This window comes from Callithrix jacchus, chromosome 1 (genome assembly GCF_049354715.1).
Source record: "Callithrix jacchus isolate 240 chromosome 1, calJac240_pri, whole genome shotgun sequence".
Taxonomy (NCBI): domain Eukaryota; kingdom Metazoa; phylum Chordata; class Mammalia; order Primates; family Cebidae; genus Callithrix; species Callithrix jacchus.
The window spans coordinates 202,201,966-202,224,261 of record NC_133502.1 but is presented as its reverse complement, the minus strand read 5'-3'; the positions used below and the strand labels follow the sequence as shown (position 1 = coordinate 202,224,261).

Below are 22,296 nucleotides of genomic sequence, written 5' to 3'. Positions count from 1 at the left end.
ACAATGTTATGTTAAAAAATGTGGCCGGGCGTGGTGGCTAACGCCTGTAATCCAAACACTTTGGAGGCCAAGGCGGGCGGATTACCTGAGGTCGGGAGTTCAAAACCAGCCTGACCAACATGGTAAAACCCCGGCTTAAAAAAAAAAAAAAGTTTCAGCCGGGCGCGGTGGCTCAAGCCTGTAATCCCAGCACTTTGGGAGGCCGAGACGGGTGGATCACGAGGTCAAGAGATCGAGACCATCCTGGTCAACATGGTGAAACCCCGTCTCTACTAAAAATACAAAAAATTAGCTGGGTATGGTGGCGCGTGCCTGTAATCCCAGCTACTCAGGAGGCTGAGGCAGGAGAATTGCCTGAACCCAGGAGGCCAAGATCGCGTCATTGCACTCCAGCCTGGTTAACAAGGGTGAAACTACGTCTCAAAAAAAAAAAGTTTCTATGGGCCAGGTGTGGTGGCTTACCCCTGTAATCCCAGCACTTTCAGAGGCAGAGGCAGGCAGACCACCTGATGTCGGGAGTTCAAGACTAGCCTAACCAACATAGTGAAATCCCATCTCTACAAAAATACAAAACTAAGCCGGGCATGATGGGAGGGCATGTGTAATCCCAGCTATTCAGGAGGCTGAGGTGGAAGAATCTCTTGAATTTGGGAGGCAGAGGTTACAGTGAGCCAAGATCCCGAGATCCTGCCATTGCACTTCAGTTTGGGTGACAGAGCCAGACTCCTTCTCAAAAAAAAAAAAAAAAAAAAAAAAAAGCACCGTGGTTGACGCCTGTAATCCCAGCACTTTGGGAGGCCAAGGCAGTTGGATCACCTGAGGTCAGGAGTTCAAGACCAGACTGGTCAACATGGTGAAACCCTGTCTCTACTAAAAATAAAAAAAATTAGCCAGGGCTGGTGGTGGATGCCTATAATCCCAGCTACTCGGGAGGCTGAGGCAGGAGATTCGCTTGAATCCAGGAGATGGAGGGTGCAGTGAGCCAAAATTGTGCCACTGCACTGCAGCCTGGGCAACAAAATGAAACTTCATATTAAAAAAATGTTTCTAGGTTGCCACTTCAGAATACACACCCAGATCCCCCAAGATAGTTTCTGCCTTTAGCAGCATTGGTTGATGGGACATTCTTCCATCGCAGGGGAAGCTAATAGGATTGTTTCTTTTTAGCCCTCAAGGGAATTTGATTCCTTCACCTGAGAGATGTCCATAATGGGACATCTTAAAAAGGCAAATATTTTAACTTTTTAATTTGGCAAGTATTATAAACTTTGAAGGCCAGGCGCAGTGGCTGGCCTGTAATCCCAGCACTTTGGGAGGCTAAGGCGGGTAGATCACTTGAGGTCAGGAGTTTGAGACCAGCCTGACCAACATAGTGAAACTGTCTCTACTAAAAATACAAAATTAGCCGACTGTGGTGGTGCATGCCTGTCATCACAGCTACTTGGGAGACGGAGGGAGAATCGCTTGAATCTCCGCTGCGGTGAGCCGAGATCGCGCCATTGCATTCCAGCCTGAGCAACAAGAACAAAACCCCGTCCCAAAAAAAACAAAAACAAGGTTCTGTAACCAACTGGAGACAAGGGTGACATTTATTTATTGGTGGGTGTAATTAGAGGAAGCAGAGGAGTGTCGTGACCCAGAACACTGTTTCCAGTAAATAAGATCTCCCGGGCTGCTAGAGTGGAAGCAGCGAGACTCTTAGAATTGTAGCCGTCTAGACTAGAAAAATGGGGGACTGGAACAGGGTGACAGCAGTGGAGGCAGGTACTGGGCCCTATGGTTCAGTAGAAGTAGAAAGGTGTGTTTCCCTTTAAGGGTTTGAGCCGCAGGGGCGGTGTTGAGGGTGGCGGGGGCTAGCAGAGGGCGGGAGGTCAGACGTAGGAAGAGCCTCCCCTTGGTGTGCGCGCGCGCGTGCGGGGGCGGGACTTGGGCGAGTCCACATGGCTGGCTCGGGCCCCGGATGAGGAAGTGCAGGGGAACCATAGAGACGAAGAGGCGGTGGCGGCCGGAGCGCCCTCGGGCTCTGTTGGCTCGGTAGGCTCAGGTAGACTTGGCGACGACTGGGCTGCAGCTGCAGAGGCTGGCGGGGCAAGCGCGGGCCGCGGAACGGGCCTCAGGGTAAGAGGCCGGGGGCGGGAAGGCTTCGGGTGTAGCCGCCCCGCCCCACTCCGCCCTAAGGGGTCCTTCCGCCTTGTGGTGCTGGCAAAAGGGGAGTTTGGGCCCCCAGCCTTCTCCCAACGCCGAAAGGATCCGACGCTGCTCTGCGGGCGGCGGAACGACCCAGGGAGAGGGAGGAGACCAGGCCTCGCGTCGCTGGGGAAAAGCGGCTTCTCCGAGTCATGGCTCCGGCGCGGGAGAGAGACTCCTCTTCAACCTCGACACAACAAGGATCTCCCAACTTATCCCCTCGGGGAGGACGACGCCCCTTATCGGAGGCGTACGGTCTTCTTTAGTGGTCATCTGTTAGTCAGCAGAGAGAGACCCCACTCCCAGTGTTCGAGGGAGATTCTGAACTTACCCTGAGGAGGAGTAAGAGATAACCCCTAAATGAGACCTTTCCCCCAACTTTGGTCAGCGTCTCCCAGGTGAAGAGTGAGACTCTCAACTTGCCTGAAAGTGACAGGGGATCTTCCCAGTAAGAGAGAGACTTACCTTTCTCCTTTATTTTCGCCTTTACCCCAAGATACGGAGTGGAAGACCTTGAAAATTTATGGTATCAGAAGTCAACCTATCTCCCTCTCCCCTCGTGATGTCCACAGAGGGAGCCTCGCTTCTCTTCTTCACTTTTAAGTCTCTCGGTGTGCAGTGAGCTCCTTTCTCTTGCAGTTAAGAGCATGGCTTTTGGAGTGATAGTTGCAAACCTGGGTCTCTCAACATCTTTGTGACCTTGACTAATTGTTTAACTTGTCTCAGTCTGTCCATCTCCAATTTGGGTTCTGTTTTCTTTAAATTGTAATGCGGGCTAAGGGAGCATTTGTGTGAATACTAGTTACATAGTAAGCGTTTGTTAAGTTGTTAATGTTAATCTGCTGTAAAAGAAAATAATATCTTGCACAGAGAAGCAGTTTTTTCCACGTATGTCCCTCCCAACCCTCATCACAAGTGTTCAAGTCATCCTTTTTTACTGGAGTGGAAGATTCCCTCTTACTTAGGGAAAGAGACACTTCCAGTCCCCTTAGATCCTACTGTACAGTACTCCGCCACATTAACAAAGAGGGCCTCACTGAAAATAGGAAGAAAAGACTTAGCTTTTGGAAACAGTTTTCTTATGAGAAAGGGAGACCTGATGTCTAACGCCAGCCCTTTGTCCACAGAAGGTATCCTTCTTCCTGACTGGTTAGAGATGTCCTCTCCCACTTCCCTGACTTGCTATAGTGACAAAAAAATCTTCCATCTCCACATCCCTCCCACCCCACCCCACCCCCCAAGTGGGCGATTCCAAGTTCTTGCTTTCTTTTGCTTTCCCAAGAAAATGAAGACTCTATACCTTTGAGGAGAGCTCTTTTTCCTCTTGCATATCCAGAATGACAGATTGTTTCTTTTCTTCTTTTCCTTTGAAAAAGAGATGAAAATCTTTTATGCAGGAAGCCTCTGTCAGTAGAAATCAGGAGCATATCCACTGTTGCACTCCTTACGTGGAGACAGAGGGATCCTTTTTCTGGATGTTATTACAGGGAGGAAATGGGAAATAGTCCTTGATGTTTTGAGATTTTCTGCACGCTCCATGTTGAAGCGCTTGGCCCTGTTTAGTGTATGAACTTCCCTGCCTCGCTTTCATTTTGTGTTGGGATTTTATTAAAAGAACCTTCTTTCTCTGTTTCTCAAGAAGAGGCCCATTCTTCAAATTTCCTCATGAAGGAAATAGCTACCATGTCTGAAAAAAAGCCCTTTTCTCAAGGCGTAAGAGTGTTGTGAGCTTCTGAGGGCCTGGTCATTATTGTGAGTATTGTTCCCTGAAGCAAGCATGGCAGCGCCTAGTGTTACTAACAGCCCCCTTTGCATTGGAATTGAAGGAAGGGGAGACTTTCAGACTCGAGATTATTGGGGCACATGGTTTTCTGTTTTGTTTTGCTTGTTTGGTTTCTTATTTTTTGTTTGTTTCTGTAAATTTTGTGCCTCAGAACTTTTGGGGCTTGTTTGAATGACTAAAAGTTGCCACTTTGTCAGGTTTTTAGTGTTATAAAATGGGTTCTGATGGGTTTGAGAGCTGCAGTGTTAATCCTTCACTGGTAGGGTTTTTTGTTTTTTGGTTTTGGTTTTTGGTAGGATAGGAATTAACACTGCCAAATTACCTAAAGGCACATTAAAGAAAGGCTTACCATCTTTTTTTGTATGTAAAGTGTTCTTAAATTACCTCAAATGCCCTTGAGTAAATTGCAGAGGGGATTAGTGGGAGCTCTGTACCACCATTGTTGGTGTCTGTAGGTGTGCTTTTCTGAAACAAAGGGAAACAAAAGTTATTCTTTGGAGTCTTGGGATTTTTATGGGTGACAAGACTGCTTGAGCTTATTTTGATGAACATGTGAAAAACCCAGGAAAGTTCACTCAGCTTTCACTTAACACATTCAAGACTCCAGCTAGTAGGCAGGAGAAGGTTCCCTGGCTTCCTGATGAAGAGACTAGCAGTTAAGACTGCTGGCAGAAGTATTTGTGTATCTGCAACAGAAAGAGCATGAAATAATTGTCTTCAACTTAAAATAATTTTTACTTTTACTGGAATAATAATAATTTTCATACTTCCTATAAATATTTGTCACTTTTCAGGAATAAATCCATTCCCTACACCATCTAATACAGTACTTATTTGTGTTGTGGTAAAGACAAGCCAGTAGCAGCTGTCAAGAATTGTTCATAAATCTATGGTTTATTTTTTGCTTATACCTCAAATTGATTATTTGGTATCCTCACCCAATAGGTTGATTATAAGTCATTAGCAAGGATTAAGCTGCAGATCCCTGTCTACATTTTATAAGCATGTATTAATCACTTCCCTTTCACTTCATATTTAACACTTTAAAAGCATTGATGGTTGAGGCAGAGAGCTGACAGTTGGAACAATACTGATGGATAATACACTTACCAGCTGTTTTTATTGCTATGCATTTAGGTCTTGAGAATGATTAGACAACATTTTAATGTAAGTAATAGATACTCACCATTTTAAAAAATAAGTACAATGCTGGGTGCAGCAGCTTACTCTAGGAGGCAGAGGTAGGAGAATCACTTGAGGCCAGGAGCTCAAGACCAGCCTGGACAATGTAGTGAGACCCTGTCTCTACAAAAAATAAAAATACTTGCTGGATTCGTTGGTTTATACCTATAGTCTTAGCTACTTTGGAGGCTGAGGCAGGAGGATTGCTTGAGTCCAGAGTTGAAGGTACAGAGAGCTATGAGCATGCCACTGCATTCCTGCCTGGGCCACAGAGCGAGACCCTGTCTCAAAAAAAAGTTCAACATACAGATAAGTCATTGGTTATCCTGTCGTCCAAGGTAACACTGTGATACTTGGCATACACACACACACACATTTTTTTTTTTTTTGAGACGGAGTCTCCCTCTGTTTCCCAGACTGGAGTGCAGTGGCGCCATGGTCAGCCACCGCACCTGACCTTGGCTTATATTCTTTCGAACATTTTTCCTACGTGTATATCTGTTTACCAAAACAAGAGTCATGATGTTTATTTGGTTTAATAAAATGTCCCAGACAACTATGTGGAAATACATATATGTATATATGTATGTATATGTATTTTTTAGACTAAGCATAGCTCTGTCGCCAGGCTGTTGTGCAGTGGCATGATCTCGGCTCACTGCAACCTCCACCTCCTGGGTTCAAGCGATTCTCCTGCCTCAGCCTCCCGAATAGCTGGGATTACAGACACGTGCTGCCACGCCCAGCCAATTTTTGTAGTTTTAGTAGAGATGGGTTTTCACCATGTTGGCCAGGATGATCTGCCCACCTCGGCCTCCCAAAGTACTGGGATTACAGGCATGAGCCACCATACCCAGCCCCAATATATTTCTACATCATCCTTTTTGATTGCTCCATTACATTCAGAAATTTAGTTTTAAAGAACTTGAATGTCTTTACAAAATCGGGTTCTGTCACTATAGTCTTGTAGCATTACCAATATTTTGATAGATGATGTGGCTAGTGAGCTGAAAATAAGTTTAACCTACTGCTGTAGGCTTGCATCTAAATATCACTTCACCTCTGAGGGTTCCTGCTGTTCTTGGTAACATGTCTGCAATTCTCAGAAATTTGAGGACCCAGAATTAGTCCATTAGAAAAAGGAGGGGGAGTCTGTTTTGCTTCCCCAGCAAATGTGCCTAGTTGCTTTAGAGGTTGAAAATTCTTAGGATTTGGTCCAAATAAGAGTATCAAGAGATGAACCATTTTATGTGATTATCAATATTGACTCTTTATGATACAGATCTGTTCAGTATACCTGTATTTGTTCATGACCCTATGTGGAGCAACATGTGGAACAAAATTTTGAGCAATAACTGTGGGGATGGAAAGGACTAGGATTTACTAGAAACACTGCAGGGAGTTAAGTCCATGGGCTGCAGATGCTGATTGAATGGTGAGGGGAAGTCAGATATGGTTATGGCTGTGGATTCAAATCTGAGTTCTAGAATAATGATGGTGCCTTTTCTGAGAAGCAACAGGATTAAGAATAAGCATGCGGCTGATCACAGTGCTGCTCACGCCTGTAATTACAACGTTTTGAGAGGCTGCGGTGGGAGGATCACTCAAACCCAGGAGTTTGAGACCAGCCTGGGCAAACATAACAAGACCTACAAAATTATCTACAAAAATAAAAAATTAGCCAGGCATGGTGGCACACACCTGTAGTCCTAACTACTTGGGAGGCTGAGACAGGAGGATCGCTTGGGCCCAGTTGTTCAAGGTTATAGTGAGCTATGATGGCACCACTACACTCCAGCCTGGGCAACACAGTGAGACACAGTCTCTTTTTTTAAAAAAAAAAAGAGGCCGTGCACGGTGGCCCATGCCTGTAATCCCAGCACTTTGGGAGGCCAAGGTGGGTGGATCATAAGGTCAAGAGATCGAGACCATCCTCACCAACATGGTGAAACCCTGTCCCTACTAAAAATACAAAAATTAGCTGGGTGTGGTGTCTCGCACCTGTAGTCCCAGCTTCTCGGGAGGCTGAGGCAGGAGAATCACTTGAACCTGGAAGGCGGAGGTTGCAGTGAGCTGAGATGACACCACTGCACTCCAGCCTGGGTGACAGAGCAAGACAGTCTCAAGAAAAAAAAGGAATGAGCATGTAAATTTACTGAAGGCATCTTATTTATCCTGTTTCTCAAAGCTGTTTTTGTATAAAAAGACTCAGTTATTCAATGGATTGAATGAGTTCTGTTTTAAACATGGTAAGTTTTGGGAGTGCCATTTTTTAATTTTTTTCATGATGGAGTTTTCACTCTTGTTGCCCAGGCTTGGGTACAATGTCACAATCTCTGCTCACTATAACCTCCACCTCCTGGGTTCAAGCCATTATCCTGCCTCATCCTCCCAAGTAGCTAGGATTAAAGGCATGTGCTGCCACACCTGGCTTATTTTGTATTTTTAGTAGAGACAGGGTTTCTCCATGTCGGTCAAGCTAGTCTCAAACTCCTGACCTCAGGTGATCCACCTGCCTCAGACTCCCAAAGTGCTGGGATTATAGGCATGAACCACCACACCCAGCCTGGGGTTGCCATTCTCGTGAGTGTAGGCTAGAAGTTGAGAGAAAGGGTGGCGTCAGGGTCAGGTTTCTTCTTCTTTTTTTTTTGAGACAGTGTCTCACTGTGTTACCCAGTGGAGTGCAGTGGCCGCATCCCAGGTCACTGCATCCTCTGCCTTCCAGGTTCAAGGGATTCTTTGCCTCACCTCCCGTGTAGCTGGGATCACAGCTTCACGCCAACACACCCGGCTAATTTTTTGGATTTTTAGTAGAGGTGGGGTTTCACCATGTTTGGCCATTCCGGTCTGGAACTTCTGACCTCAAGTGTTCTTCCCACCTCAGCCTCCCAAAGTGCTGGGATTACAGGTGTGAGCCACTGCTCCTGGCCATGTTTCTTTAAAAAAAAAAATTTGTTAAGATTTAATTCATATGCCATACAATTGACTGATTTAAATTGTACAAGTCAGTGATTTTTGGTATGGTCACAGAGTTCTACAGCCATCACCATAATCAACTTTAGAACATTTTTATTACTCGAGAAAGAAACTGTTCATCAGCTGCTACTCCCAATGTCTGGAAGAATCGCAGTCCTATTAATCTCCTTATTTCTTTTTCTTTTTTAGACAGTTTCGCTCTTGTCTTCAGGCTGGAGTGCAGTGGCATGATCTCAGTTCACTGCAACCTCTGCCTCCCAGGTTCAAGGGTTCTCCTGCCTCAGCTTCCAGAGTACCTGGGACTACAGGCATGTGCCATCATACCTAATTTTTGTGTTTTTAGTAGAGACAGGGTTTCTCCATGTTAGTGGCTAAGATGTTCTTGATCTCCTGACCTTGTGATCTGCCCATCTCAGCCTCCCAAAATGCTAAAATTATATTTTGCTGGGTGCCATAGCACCCAGCTCTTACTAATTTAATTTCTGTCTCTATTCTGTAGATTACAAATTTGCCTATTCTTTTTTATCTTTTTTTTTTGAGATGGAATTTCGCTGTTGTTATCCAGACTGGAGTGCAATGGCAGGATCTCGGCTCACCACAACCTTTGCCTCCTAGGTTCAAGCAATTCTCCTGCCTCAGCCTCCCAAGTAGCTGGGACTACAGGTGCGCACCACCATGCCCAGCTAATTTTTGTATTTTTAGTAGAGACAGGGTTTCACCTTGTTGACCAGGATGATCTCGATCTGTTGACCTCGTGATTCACCAGCCTCGGCCTCCCAAAGTGCTGGAATTATAGGTGTGAGCCACTGCGCCCAGCCTATCTCCCCCCCGCCCCCTCCGCACTGGCGGGGCGGGGGGCACCGAGTCTCACTATATTGTCCAGGCTCATCTTGAACTCCTGGGCTCAGGTGATCCTCCCCACTTAGTAGCTGGGTTCATAGTAAGATTTCCCTATTCTTGACATTTCTATAAATGGGTTCTTGTAATATGTGAACTGTGACTGGCTTTCACTTAGCATACTGTCTTCAAGGTTCATTCATGTTGTAACATGTATTAATTCTCCATTCCTTTTTATGGCTGAATAATATTTTATTTGTATGGCTATACCACATTGTGTTCATCCATTCATCAGTTGATGGATATTTGGGTTGTTTCTACTTTTTTACTACTGTGAGTAGTGCTGCTAAGGACATTTGTGTACAAATTTTTATGTTGACATTTGTTTTGTGCATATATACCTATGGGGGAATTGCTGAGTCCTATGGTAACTCTGTACTTAAAGGAAGAGTTTTAGGTCAGGTGCAGTGGCTCACGCCTGTAATTCTAGCACTTTGGGAGGCTGGGGCAGGTGGATTACTTGAGGTTAGGAGTTCGAGACCAGCCTGGCCAACATGGTGGAACCCCATCTCAACTAAAAATTCAAAAATTAGCCGGGCGTGGTGGCACATGCCTGTAATCCCAGCTACTTGGGAGGCTGAGGCAGGAGAATCACTTGAACCCAGAGGCAGAGGTTGCAGTGAGCCGAGATCACACCACTGCACTCCACCCTGGGCAACAGAGCAAGACTCTGTCTCAAAACAAAAAAATAATAAAGAGGAAGAGTTTTGAGCCATCCTCATCACAGAGGCTGCAGAAAAGGGTGACGTTATCAAGAAAGTGAAGTTTAAAAAGGGAGGAGTTAAGGATTAAGTTTTGAGAACTCCCTTATTTCTGTGGTAGGCAGGGTCAGATGCATAAGGTGGCAGAGACCAAAGACATCCATCTCTTTCAACAAATCTGCTTTTATACAGTATCCTTTCCTCCCCCCCCCCCGCCCAAGACAGAGTTTCACGCTTGTTACCCAGGCTGGACTGCAATGGCGCGATCTCGGCTCACTGCAACCTCCACCTCCTGGGTTCAGGCAACTCTCCTGCCTCAGCCTCCTGAGTAGCTGGGATTACAGGCACGCACCACCGTGCCCAGATAATTTTTTGTATTTTTAGTAGGGACGGGGTTTCACCATGTTGACCAGGATGGTCTCGATCTCTTGACCTCGTGATCCACCCACCTCGGCCTCTTAAAGTGCTGGGATTACAGGCCTGAGCCACCGCGCCTGGCCTACAGTATCCTTTCCTGCTTTTACTCTTCAAATCTGTATGTGGTGTGACAGCTGAAAACTGGACTATGTGTGTTGTTGGGAAATGAAAGCTGAAGCAAATTAAAACTGAGCACTTCCTACTTTTTTTGGCATCAAATAGCAATTCCTCATTATCTCTGTTAACCTCCTGCATCCCCCACCTTACACACACACACACACACACACACACACACACACACACACACGTGCATATGGCCTAATCTGAAGTGCTCCTAGAAATATCTTTATCTGGAGCTAAAGGAGAAAGGGGAATATTCTAGATCTAAAAGGGATGCATGTCTCTCAGCACTGTTTTTGAGAACAGTCTTGCTCTGTCTCCCAGGCTGGAGTGCAGTGGCACAATGTCAGCTCATTGCAACCTCTGCCTTCTGGTTCAAGCAATTCTCCTGCTTCACCCACCTGAGTAGCTGGGATTACAGACACCTGCCATCATGCCTGGCTAATTTTTGTATTTTTAGTAGAGACAGGGTTTCACCATGTTAGCCAGATTGGTCTCAAACTCCTGACCTCAGATGATCCACCCACCTCAGCCTCCCAAAGTGCTGGGATTATAAACATGAGCCTCCACTCCCAGCCTCACAGCACTGTTTTATGAAAGCTTTTCACATCCAGAATCTCATTTGATTCTTGTTTTCCTATACAGTTTATCTCTCCTTGGTAATGTTTTGTTTTGTTGTTTGTTCATGTTTTTCTTTGAGATGGAGTCTTTGTTGCCCAGGCTGGAGAGCAATGGCACGATCTTGGCTCACTGCAACCTCTGCCTCCGGGTTCAAGCGATTCTTCTGCCTCAGCCTCCTGAGTAGCTGGGATTACAGGAGCCTACCACCACACCCGGCTAATTTTGGTATTTTTAGTAGAGACGGGGTTTCCCCATATTGGCCAGGCTAGTTTCGAACTCCTAATCTCAAGTGATCCACCTGCCTCGACTTCCCAAAGTGCTGGGATTACAGACATGAGCTGCTGTGCCCAGCCTAATGTTTTGGGTTTAGTTTTTTAAATTTGTCTTTGTGTGTTACCTAAACATTATGGACCAGCAATCTGATTTCTTACCATTAGTAGTATTTAAATTAGTATTACAACGTTATGTTCTTACCCCCTCCTGCCCAGCCCTCCAACCTTATGTTCTTTTACCTTTGGGAAGGTTCATTAAAACTAATCTTTTCTTGGTTAATTAAGAGTACTCAATACTCGTACTACAGAGTATCAAAGTACTACAAGAGTATCGATGTCCTGAGTATGTGTTTGTTTTGACTACATTACAGGCATGGTGGCTCCTGCCTATAATTCCACCACTTTGGGAGGTGAAAGCAAGAGGATTGCTTGAGCTGAGATTTGGAGACCAGCTTTGGCAACATGTCAAAACTTCGTCTCTACCGAAAAAAGAATTAGCGAGGTGTGACTGGGCACTGTGGCTCATGCCTGTAATCTCAGCACTTTGGGAGGCCGAAGCAGGCAGATCATGAGGTTGGAATTCGAGAGCAGTCTAGTCAATATGGTGAAAACCCATCTCTACTGAAAACACAAAAATTAGCCAAGTGTGGTGGCGTGTGCCTGTAGTCCCAGCTGCTTGGAATGCTGAGGTAGAAGTGCTTCAACCCAGGGTGCGGAGGTTTCAGTGAGCCAAGAATATGCCACTGCACTTCAGTCTGGGTGACAGAGAAGATTCTGTCTAAAAACAAAAAATGCCAGATGCGGTGGTGTGCACCTGTCCCAGCTACAGGAGGCTGAAGCAGGAGGATCACTTGAGTTTGGTTGTGGGAGGCTTCAGTGAGGAATGATTACACTACTGTACTCTAGCCTGGGTGACAGAGCAAGATCCTATCTCAACAACAACAACAAAAAAATGAAAGCATAAAGTATTTCATCTAGTTAACCAGTTTCTGCCTTGGTCAGGTCAAAGCAGATTGTGCCCCTGCTTCCCTTAGGCAAGACTTATTTCAAGGCCTGTAAACATTCAGACTAATCCGAATGGTCAAAGTGGATTTTGTTGTTGTGGAAACAGCATGTTTCATAGACTAAATCTGAAAAGTTAACGAGCCAAGAAACTCTGGTCCTGAGTATATGCGTGTTTTGACTACTTATATAATATAGTGTTACAAACTACTTAGATATAAGTGTTTCAGCATGTAACCCGTTGGTACCATTCAGTGCAGGAAATGAAACATTACCAACACAGTGGAAGCTCTCCCTAGATAGCCCCTCACCTCCATCCTCTCAGATAACCATGTAATATTTTAGGCAGGTCATATTTAACCTCCTCAGCTGTGGTATTAGGATGTATAACAAGAAGCCATAGCTGCCCTGCTTAGCTCAAAGGGTTGTTGTGAGAATCAAATGAGTGATGACTGTGAAAACACTTGGAAAATCTCAAGATGCAGGATAAAAATCAGGAAGGATTCTGCAAAAGGGCTGGTTTAGTAGTGTCTCATGCTAGCCTAGGTAGAGAGAGCTCAAATATTTAGTAAGCAGTAAAGGAATGGAATTCTACTTTTTTCCTGTCCTCCCTCAAAGAGGAAAAGTCCACGTATGAAATTTTCCAGAATCCATCAGTATGTATTCATTCAACAATTATTTGCTGAGTAAATACTGTGGGATAACATGGGGATATAGTAGTGAACAAAACAGGTGAGGTTCATGCCCATGAAAACAAACAAAACCATCTTAATTTTCTTTTTTCTTTTTTTTTTTTGAGACAGAGTTTCGCTCTTGTTACCCAGGCTGGAGTGCAATGGCGCAATCTTGGCTCACCGCAACCTCCGCCTCCTGGGTCAAGCAATTCTCCCGCCTCAGCCTCCTGAGTACCTGGGATTACAGGCACGCGCCACCATGCCCAGCTAATTTTTCGTATTTTTAGTAGAGGCGGGGTTTCACCATGATGACCAGGATGGTCTTGATCTCTTGACTTCGTGATCCACCTGCCTCGACCCCAAAGTGCTGGGATTACAGGCTTGAGCTACTGCGCCGGGCCCCATCTTCATTTTCTAATTTGCATCAGGTCTATCCTTGGATGTTTTAGACATGCCTTATTCTCATCTACATTTGTTGGCCCTTCATGTTTAAATTGACAATTGTTTATAAGGCAGTATTTTAATTGAGGTTAGACAGATGTGTATTAAATTTAAGGTATTTATTTTTCTACAAATTCATAGTCTATTAAGGAGAAATTTTTGGTGCCAGATAATGCTGGCATTTAGAGTAGAGTATATTTTCTTCATTGTAGTCAGTTTGAACTGAGGCAGCCTTTCTAACCTATCAAGGTTTTAAACTTTTCCTTTCCTTTGATTTGTGTCAGGGTGAATCGTTTGATGTAAAAGGCTTGACTCCATAATCTGCATCTGCCCTAATGCTGTCATCGGGAGTGGAGACTCAGCCAGTTCCACTTGATTCCTCCATGTCTGCCGTGGTACAGGAATTATACTCTGAACTCCCAGTAAGCGTCTCCAAAGAGCTTCATGCTGACCCTGAGCCAAGTGTGATTCCAGATGTAAAACCTGGAGCGTCAAGCTCTCTTTTAAGTCAGAGTAGCGCATTGCCCTTGGAGCTGCAGAGGATTCATGCGGAGAGTTGTTGTGAAGAAAACTATGAGACGTTGGATCATGGGAGTGAGCCTGGGCGATATGGGCTAGTGGACTCCACAGCAGGAGGTTCTGTGGCATCTGGGATCTTGGATAGGGCAAACAGAAGCAAGAGCATGGAGCCAAAGGTCTTCAGAGATCAAGGGGGGCAGATGGAAATTATAAAAGAACCCTCAGAGGGAACAAAGGAAGATCCACATCAACATTCCACAGCTGCTGAAGAAAAGATTAGCGCAAGTCAGGTAAGAAATGAAATCTGGATTCAGAGGAGTTGAGGGTGAATGACAGCTTTCTCTTGATAAAATATAGATGCTGACGGTTAGCTTATGATTTATTCTTGAAACATTTTCAAAATGTTGATTTTGAGGTTCCCTTTTTTTTGATGATCTTTTAAAACATTTGTGTCACATCAGACACTTGAAGAGGAAGTGCTTAGTAAAAAAGTGTCATTTCTCTGAAGCAGCAACTGTATATGGAATGTTGAGTCTGAAAATCATGTGGTATTTCAGCATTTGATGTTAAGAAATGATATCTGTACTCAGTCCTTATATTTTGGTAGGTTGAAGTGAGGTATCACAGAGAAACCTTTGAAGGGAGGCTTTTTTTTTTTTTTAAGAGGGTCTCATTCTGTCACCCAGGCAAGAGTACAGTGGCGTAATCTTGGCTCACTGCAACCTCTGCCTCCCAGGTTCAAGCGATTCTCCTGCCTCAGCCACCCAAATAACTATGATTACAGCATGAACCACTATGCCCAGCTAATTTTTTGCATTTTTAGTAAAGATGGGTTTTACTGTGTTGGCCAGGCTGGTCTCGAATTCCTGGCTTCCTTATTCACCCATCTGAGCCTCCCAACATCATGGGATTACAGTCGTGAACCACCATGCCAAGCCAATGTGCACTTGAAATACCCAGAGAAGTAGGTTAGTTAAGAGTAATACTGAGCTGTGATAGTGTGATGGTCTCAAATTCTTTTTTTTTTTTTTTTTTTTTTCAAATAAAGATGATCTTACTAAGTTTCCTAGGCTGGCCTCAAATTCCTGGGCCCAAGCAATCCTCCCACCTCAGCTTCTTAAAGTGCTGGGATTATAGGCATGAGCCACTAAGCTGAGCCCCCCAAATTCCTCTTTTTTTTGACACACAGTCTTACTCTGTTGCCTAGTCTGGTGTGCAGTGGCATGATCTCGGCTCACTGCAACCTCTGCCTCCCAGGTTCAAGTGATTTTTCTGCCTCAGCGGCTAGAATTACAGGCACCTTCCACCATGCCTGGCTAATTTTTTTGTAGTTTTAGTAGAGGTAGGATTTCACCATGTTGACCAGGCTGGTCTTGAACTCCTTACCTCAGATGATCTGCCCGCCTCAGCCTCCCAAAATGCTGGGATTACAGGCATGAGCCACCATGCCTGGCCAGGCACTCTAAATTCTTTTTTTTTTTTTTTTTCTCTTTTTCTTTTTTTTTTTTTAATTGCTCTAAATTCTTAAAAGGAATGTACCTGCCCAGTGAACTCTCTGCTCTGGATGGTTTTCTAAGCCAGGGGTCAGAAAACTTTTTCTATCATGGGCCATGTAGGTTATATGGTCTCCTTTTTTTTTTTTTTTTTTTTTGAGACAGAGTCTTGCACTGTCGCTGGGCTGGAGTGCAGCGGTGTGATTTCACCTTACTGCAACCTCCACCTCCTGGGATCAAGCAATTCACCTGCCTTAGCCTCCCAGGTAGCTAGGATTACAGGGGCCGGCCACCACGATCAGCTAATTTTTTGTATTTTTAGTAGAGACAGGGTTTCAATATGTTGACCAGGCTGGTCTTGAACTCCTGATCCACCCGTCTCAGCCTCTCAAAGTGCTGGGATTACAGGTGTGAGCCACCAGGCCTAGCCACATATGGTCTCTTTTGGAATAACTCAGCTTTGCTATTGTAGCATAAAGTGAATAGAGGCAATACGTAAATGAATGAATGTGGCTGTTTTCCAATAAAATTTTATTTATTAGCACAGCCTGCTTACCTGAGGGCTGTCGTTTGCCAACCCCTGCTCTAGACCCACTAACAAATTCATGTTCTTTGGGCTGCCTGGAGTAGGCTCCCATCCCACTCTTGATACTTATGTCATTTCTTTACTCAGGATGAAGGCCAGTTAATTGTTGTTAGTGGGCTTCATACATTGACTATGATTTGGAATGAATGAGCATTAAGTAACATTTGAACATGTTATCTCAGTTTATGCTGTGATGCCCTTTTAAAAGTATAATTAAATAGGTAAAAGACTAAGGATCCTGAAGTTTTTATTTAAAGTTATTTCTTGATGTGATGGGCTGAGTCTAACAAGAAAAGATTCTTTTTTTTTTTTTAACCAATTCAGGGACCTGCCACTTCAGGAGAGAAAGGTTTCTTTTTTTCCTTTCTTGAGACGGCGTTTCACTCTTGTTACCCAGGCTGGAGTGCAATGGCGCGATCTCGGCTCACCGCAACCTCCGCCTCCTGGGTTCAGGCAATTCTCCTGCCTCAGCCTCCTGAGTAGCTGGGATTACAGGCACGAGCCACTGCGCCCAGCTAATTTTTTGTATTTTTAGTAGAGATGGGGTTTCACCTTGTTGACCAGGATGCTCTCGATCTGTTGACCTCGTGATCCACCTGCCTCAGCCTCCCAAAGTGCTGGGATTGCAGGCGTGAGCCACCACGCCCGGCGGAAAGGTTTCTTAATGTAATATTATATAAAAGCATGTGTAATAACACATGAAGTGTAATGAATACAACACACATATGCATATATATGTATATCTTCATACATATACATGCACGTGTTTACATAACAACCAACCTAAGAACTAGATTACTATCTCCCCTTTTTTTTTTTTTTTGCATTTGAGACAGAGTCTCACGCTGTCACCAGGCTCCAGGCTGGAATGCAGTGGCAAGATCTTGGCTCACTGCAACCTCCACCTCCCTGGTTCAAGCAATTCTCCTGCCTCAGCTTCCCAAGTAGCTGGGACTACAGGTGCGCGCCACCATGCCCAGCCAATTGTTGTATTTTTTTAGTAGAGACAGGGTTTCACCATGTTGGCCAGGATGGTCTCAATCTCTTGACCTTTTGATCTGCCCACCTTGGCCTCCCAAAGTGCTGGGATTACAGGCGTAAACCACCACACCCAGCCCTTCCTGTTCTTTTTAAAAAGCATCCCTTTTCTGCCTCCCAGCTCCACCGGAGATATTCCATTTTGAATTGTATAAAGCAGAATGAAATTTAATAGATACAAATGTTAATGTTTTGTAGTTGGTTTCAAAAAGTGATCTCCACAAGTGAAAAGAAACATAAATACTTATAGGGAAACGGGAAATGGAAGACCTGCAGGTTTTAGCAATTAGAATTGGCTTTGTGCCAGGAAAAGCCAATTTGCTCTTAATATCATTAAGGGAAATGTGTTATCTGGGCTGCAAAGTGGTGGTCATGCTGCATTGTGTGATGGTTAGGGCACAGCTGGAGTATTATACTCTCCTGTTGGTGTCGTGTGTGAAAGGGATAGAAAACCAGGAATGTATTCATGGATAAGAATTCTCACTAATGACACAACCTGAAAATAATATGCATTTGGAGGCCAAGTCACTGGGTCTGATTTGTGAAAGAGAACGGTCAAGAGAGTGAAACCTTCAAGAATTTAGAGGTCATTCAGCAGGAGTGGTCCTGTGGGGCACAGTTAGGCCAGTCGAAGATGTGGGCAGCAACAGCTCCTAATCACTCTCAGGTCTCAGGACCCTTTGGAAATCAGAACACTGCAAACCTTTCAGAAAGCAGACATATCATTTGCATACCATTTAAGATTTGCAAACCCCAGGCATCCCCTGATCTCAATTTATAAGAGTGCTTGCTAGATTGGCAAAATATCAGACAGTCAAAAGACAACTGACAAATTGAAGAACGTATTTGCAATGTGTATCAGAGATAAAAGGCCTATATTTGTAATTTATAAAGAACTCTTTTTTTTTTTTTGAGCTGGAGTTTCACTCTTGTTACCCAGGCTGGAGTACAGTGGCGTGATCTCGGCTCACCGCAACCTCCTCCTGGGTTCAAGCAATTCTCCTGCCTCAGCCTCCCGAGTAGCTGGAACTATAGGCATGCGCCACCATGCCCAGCTAATTTTTGTATTTTTAGTAGAGACGGGGTTTCACCATGTTGACCAGGATGGTCTCGATCTGTTGACCTCGTGATCCATCCGCCTCGGCCTCCCAAGGTGCTGGGATTATAGGCGTGAGCCACCGCACCCGGCCTATAAAGAACTCTTGAATTGAGAAATGAAGAGCCAAAGCCCAATAGAAAAATGAGAAGACTTGGGCTGGGCAAGTGGCTCACACCTGTAATCCCAGCACCTTGGGAGTCCAAAGCGGGTGGATCATGAGATCAGGAGTACAAGACCAGCCTGGCCTTACTTAGGAGGCTGAGGCAGGGAATTGCTTGAACCTGGTATGCGAAGGTTCCAGTGAGCCGAGGTCGTGCCACTGTACTCCAGCCCGAGCGACAGAGAGGCTTCATCTTCACAGAAAGAAAAATGAGAAGAGAGAGAGAGAGAGAATGTGTGTGTGTGTGTGTGTGTGTGTGTGTAACATGTTTGGTGGTTAAACATAAGAGATGGTCAGCCTCGTGTAATTAGAGAAATGTGAAGTTAACCTGATAGACCACTTTTTTCCCTTTAAGGGACTTTTTGACTATCAGATGGGTGGAAATGAAAATGTAGGCTAGGTGTGGTGGTTCACACCTGTATTCCCAGCACTTTGGGAGGCCGAGACAGGTGGATCACCTGAGGTCTGGAGTTCAAGACCTGCCTTACCAACATGGAGAAACCCCAACTCTATTAAAAAACAAAAGAAAGAAAATGTATGACAATGTTATCTGGTTAGCAAGGCTTTGAGGAAACACATTCTAATGCATTGCTGGTGTGAATGCAAACTGATACAACCTTTCTGAAGAATTTGGCAACATTTAACAAAACTACTGGTTCATTGACCTGTTGACCCAGCACTTCAAGGAAACCCTACCTTAAAAGATGCACTTCTAGCAGTATAGCAATACATATGCACAAGGTTGTTCTTTTCAGCAGTTTATAATTGCAACATATTGGAAGTGGGCTAAATGCCCTTATATAGGAGAGGTTAAATAAATTATGGTATAAGGTATGTCCATACATGGAGTATTATGCATCTGTAATAAAGTATGAGGAAGATCTCTATATGCTGTTATGGAGTTATTTCCAGGTGTGTCAGGGGTCCCCAAAACCACAGGCAGGTTTTGAGATTTGCTGAAACTCACAGGACTTGGCATTTAGTTGTTCTCACAGCTACAATTTAGTGCAGTGAAAAGATACAAAGAAAATCAGCAAAAGGGAAGGGGGCATAGAGCAAAGTCCAGAGGAAATCCGGTGTAAGCTTCCAAGAGTCCTTTCCTAGTGGAGTCACACACACTTAACCTTCTCAAGGAACAAATTATGACAACACATGTGAAATAATGTCTACCATGGAAGTTTGTTAGAGGGTCAGTGCCCAGGGATTTTACTGGGGACTGGTTGTGTGGACATCCTCTGCCTGGCACATAGCAAAATTTCCGACTCCTAGAAGGAAAGCAGATGTTTAACATTAAAAAAAAGAAAAGGAAAAGAAAAAACCAAGAAAGGGTAGGAGGAACTGGCACTTCTGTAAGTATATCTTTTGGTATAGTTCTAACTTCATACTTGAAAAATAACTAACTAGACAACTGGGATGTGAGATGGTCCCAAAACTGAATTTTTAAATTTTATTTTATTTATCTTTTTTTTGAAATAGAGTTTCACTCTCTTTGCCCAGGCTGGAGTGCAGTGGCATCATCTCAGCTCACCACAACCTCTGCCTCCCAGGTTCAAGCAATTCTTATGTCTCAGCCCCCCGAGTAACTGGGATTACAGGCATGTGCCACCATGCCTGGCTAATTTTGTGCTTTTAGTAGAGATGGGGTTTCTCCTTGTTGGTCAGGCTGGTCTTGAACTCCTGACCTCATGTAATCCGTTTGCCTCAGCCTACCAAAGTGCTGGGATTAAAGGCATGAGCCACTGTGCCCGGCACAAGTCTAACTGTATTGCAAATAAGGAATAAAACCAAATGGGAAGGGTAGCCCACATTACTTTAGCAAACATTAATTCAACTATATCCTCTTAAAGACGAAAGCCAAAAAATAATGGAAAATATAGTAAATTTGTTTCTCACAGGGATAGGACTTAGCCATCCCCCCCCGCCTTTTTTTTTGTTAAGGATCTCCCACTAACAGGACACTAAGGAGTCCAGGGGAGAAGTAGTCGACTAAGCATTTCTAAACAAAATACTTACATGTATTCTAGGATTGGGGAAATAAGTAAAAATATTGTGGATAATGAGAGCCAGCTTTCTCTCAGAAAAGTAATTAGAAAGGAGGGGTGGTGAACATGAACCCTGTGGTGTTGAATTGGAATTGGAGTTATCAGTATGAACTTGGGGTTCTTAATATATACACATAGAGATGGAAATATGTGAGTATATAAGATAGGGCCTAGAAGTAGTGACAGACACCTTATAGCAATGAGCACACCTAGTCTTGGCTTCTAAATACTTTTTTCCAATAAAAGGAGCCAAGATTCCTTGGAGAAATGGCTGGAGAGGGAAAAATGCAAGATGTGCCTGGAATAATTTGTGGCCAAATGCTCAGAAAATTATGGGGATATAACAAAAGGACACAGCAGCCAACTTGAAGGGGCTTCCAGTGGCCAAATATGGGATGATTTGAGCTTAAAATAAATGATAGTGATGAATTATTCTGCAGTTACTTTTACAGCAACCTGCAGTACCCATAGAATAAAACAAATACCTATGAGTCCATGTTGAAATAAAATAATTAATTTAAAAGTGAGAAACTAAAGTCTTATGGGATTCCAGTTAATAAATATAGATGGAATGATGGAAATAGAAAGGCACTGTTTGGAAACCATTGCAGTAATAATTATCTCAAGCAGGAATCATTAATAGATTAAAGCTAGTGGCTAGGCCGGGGGCAGTGGTACACATCTGTAATCCCAGCATTTTGGGAAGCTGATGTGGGTGGATCACAAGGTCAAGGGATTGAGACCATCCTGGCCAACATGGTGAAACCCCCATCTCTACTAAAAATACAAAAAATAAAAAATTAGCTGGGCTTTGTGGCGTATGCCTGTAGTCCCAGCTACTTGGGAGCTGAGGCAGGAGAATTGCTTGAACATGGGAGGCAAAGGTTGCAGTGAGCCGAGATCACGCCAGCCTGGTGACAGAGCAAGACTTTATCTCAAAAAAAAAAAAAACTAGTGACTAAATGTTTGAGAAACAAATATTTACATAGTCTCAAAATATTTCCCTACAAGATATTTATTAGTAGTGAATTCACAATGGAGAAACCTGGCAGAATCCACCCAAACCAAGTGATGGAAGTTTGACCCCCTAGAAGTGAGGCACCCTAACATCATGATAGGACAGTGCCTCTTGGTAGGGCACTGCCTCCAATAGGACAGCATGAGGAAAACCAACATAACTTCTGTGGTGTTCTTACCCCAAAAAGACATATCTGGAATCTACTCACAAGGAAACATCAAACCCAAATTGAGGGAATGTGTGTGTGTATGCGCGCGTGCGCACAGGCACAGTGGCACAATCTCAGCTCACTGCAACCTCTGCCTCCTGGATTCAAGCAGTTCTCTGCCCCAGCCTCCCAAGTAGCTGGGGCTACAGGTGTGTACCACCACACTCGGATAATTTTTGTATTTTTAGTAGAGATGGGGTTTTGCATGTGTTGGCCAGGCTGATTTTGAGCTCCTGACCTCATGATATGCCTTCCTCAGCCTCCCAAAGTGCTGGGATTATAAGTGTGAGCCACCATGCTTGGCCTTTTTTTTTTTTTTTTTGAGAAGTGCTTTCACTATGTTGCCCAGGCTGGAGTACAATGGTGTAGTCGGCTCACTGCAGCCTCTGCCTCCGGGTTCAAGTGATTCTCCTGCCTCAGCCTCCCGAGTAGCTGGGATTACAGGCATGAGTTACCATTCCTGGCTAATTTTGTATTTTTAGTAGAGACAGGGTTTCACCATGTTGGTCAGACTGTTCTCGAACTCCTGACTCAGGTGATCTGCCTACCTCAGCCTCCCAAAGTGCTGGCATTACAGGTATGAGCCACCGCACCTGGCCCAGATTTATCATTTCAACAGTTTGTTATTGTTATTTTTTGAGATGTAGTCTCACTCTGTCACCAGGCTGGAGTACAGTGGCACGATCTCGGCTCACCACAACCTCTGCTTCCTGGGTTCAGGTGATTCTCCTGCCTCAGCCTCCTGAGTAGCTGGGACTACAAAGCGCGTGCCACCACGTCCAGCTAACTTTTGTATTTTAAGTAGAGACAGGGTTTTACCATATTGGCCAGCATGGTCTCCATCTCTTGACCTTGTGATC

General features: G+C 44.4%; 1 protein-coding gene and 1 long non-coding RNA gene across 10 annotated transcripts in view; one reads left to right on the top strand and one right to left on the bottom strand.

Moving 5' to 3' along the window:
- The window catches only part of PRR14L (proline rich 14 like), a 130,738-nt gene that overhangs the window by 63,790 nt on the left and 44,652 nt on the right, over window positions 1-22,296 (top strand). For 3 of the 8 annotated variants that reach the window (XM_035270264.3, XM_035270259.3, XM_009009638.5), the window contains one exon: window positions 13,558-14,082. In XM_035270264.3, the coding sequence (XP_035126155.1) occupies window positions 13,609-14,082 (474 nt within the window). In that variant the 5' untranslated portion in view covers window positions 13,558-13,608. Of the gene's footprint in view, window positions 1-1,983; window positions 2,799-13,557; window positions 14,083-22,296 lie in introns of those variants that run through there. The other 5 variants (XM_002743696.7, XM_078338946.1, XM_035270266.3 and 2 more) reach the window with 4 other exon arrangements.
- On the bottom strand, window positions 2,327-3,686 carry LOC144577900 (uncharacterized). 2 transcript variants are annotated; one of them, XR_013522761.1, is made up of 4 exons: window positions 3,636-3,686; window positions 3,488-3,552; window positions 2,653-2,699; window positions 2,327-2,460 (listed from the first exon to the last, which is right to left on the bottom strand). It is a non-coding gene; the product is annotated as an uncharacterized LOC144577900 (long non-coding RNA). The 2 variants fall into 2 exon arrangements; XR_013522760.1 differs by having other exon boundaries at window positions 2,388-2,519.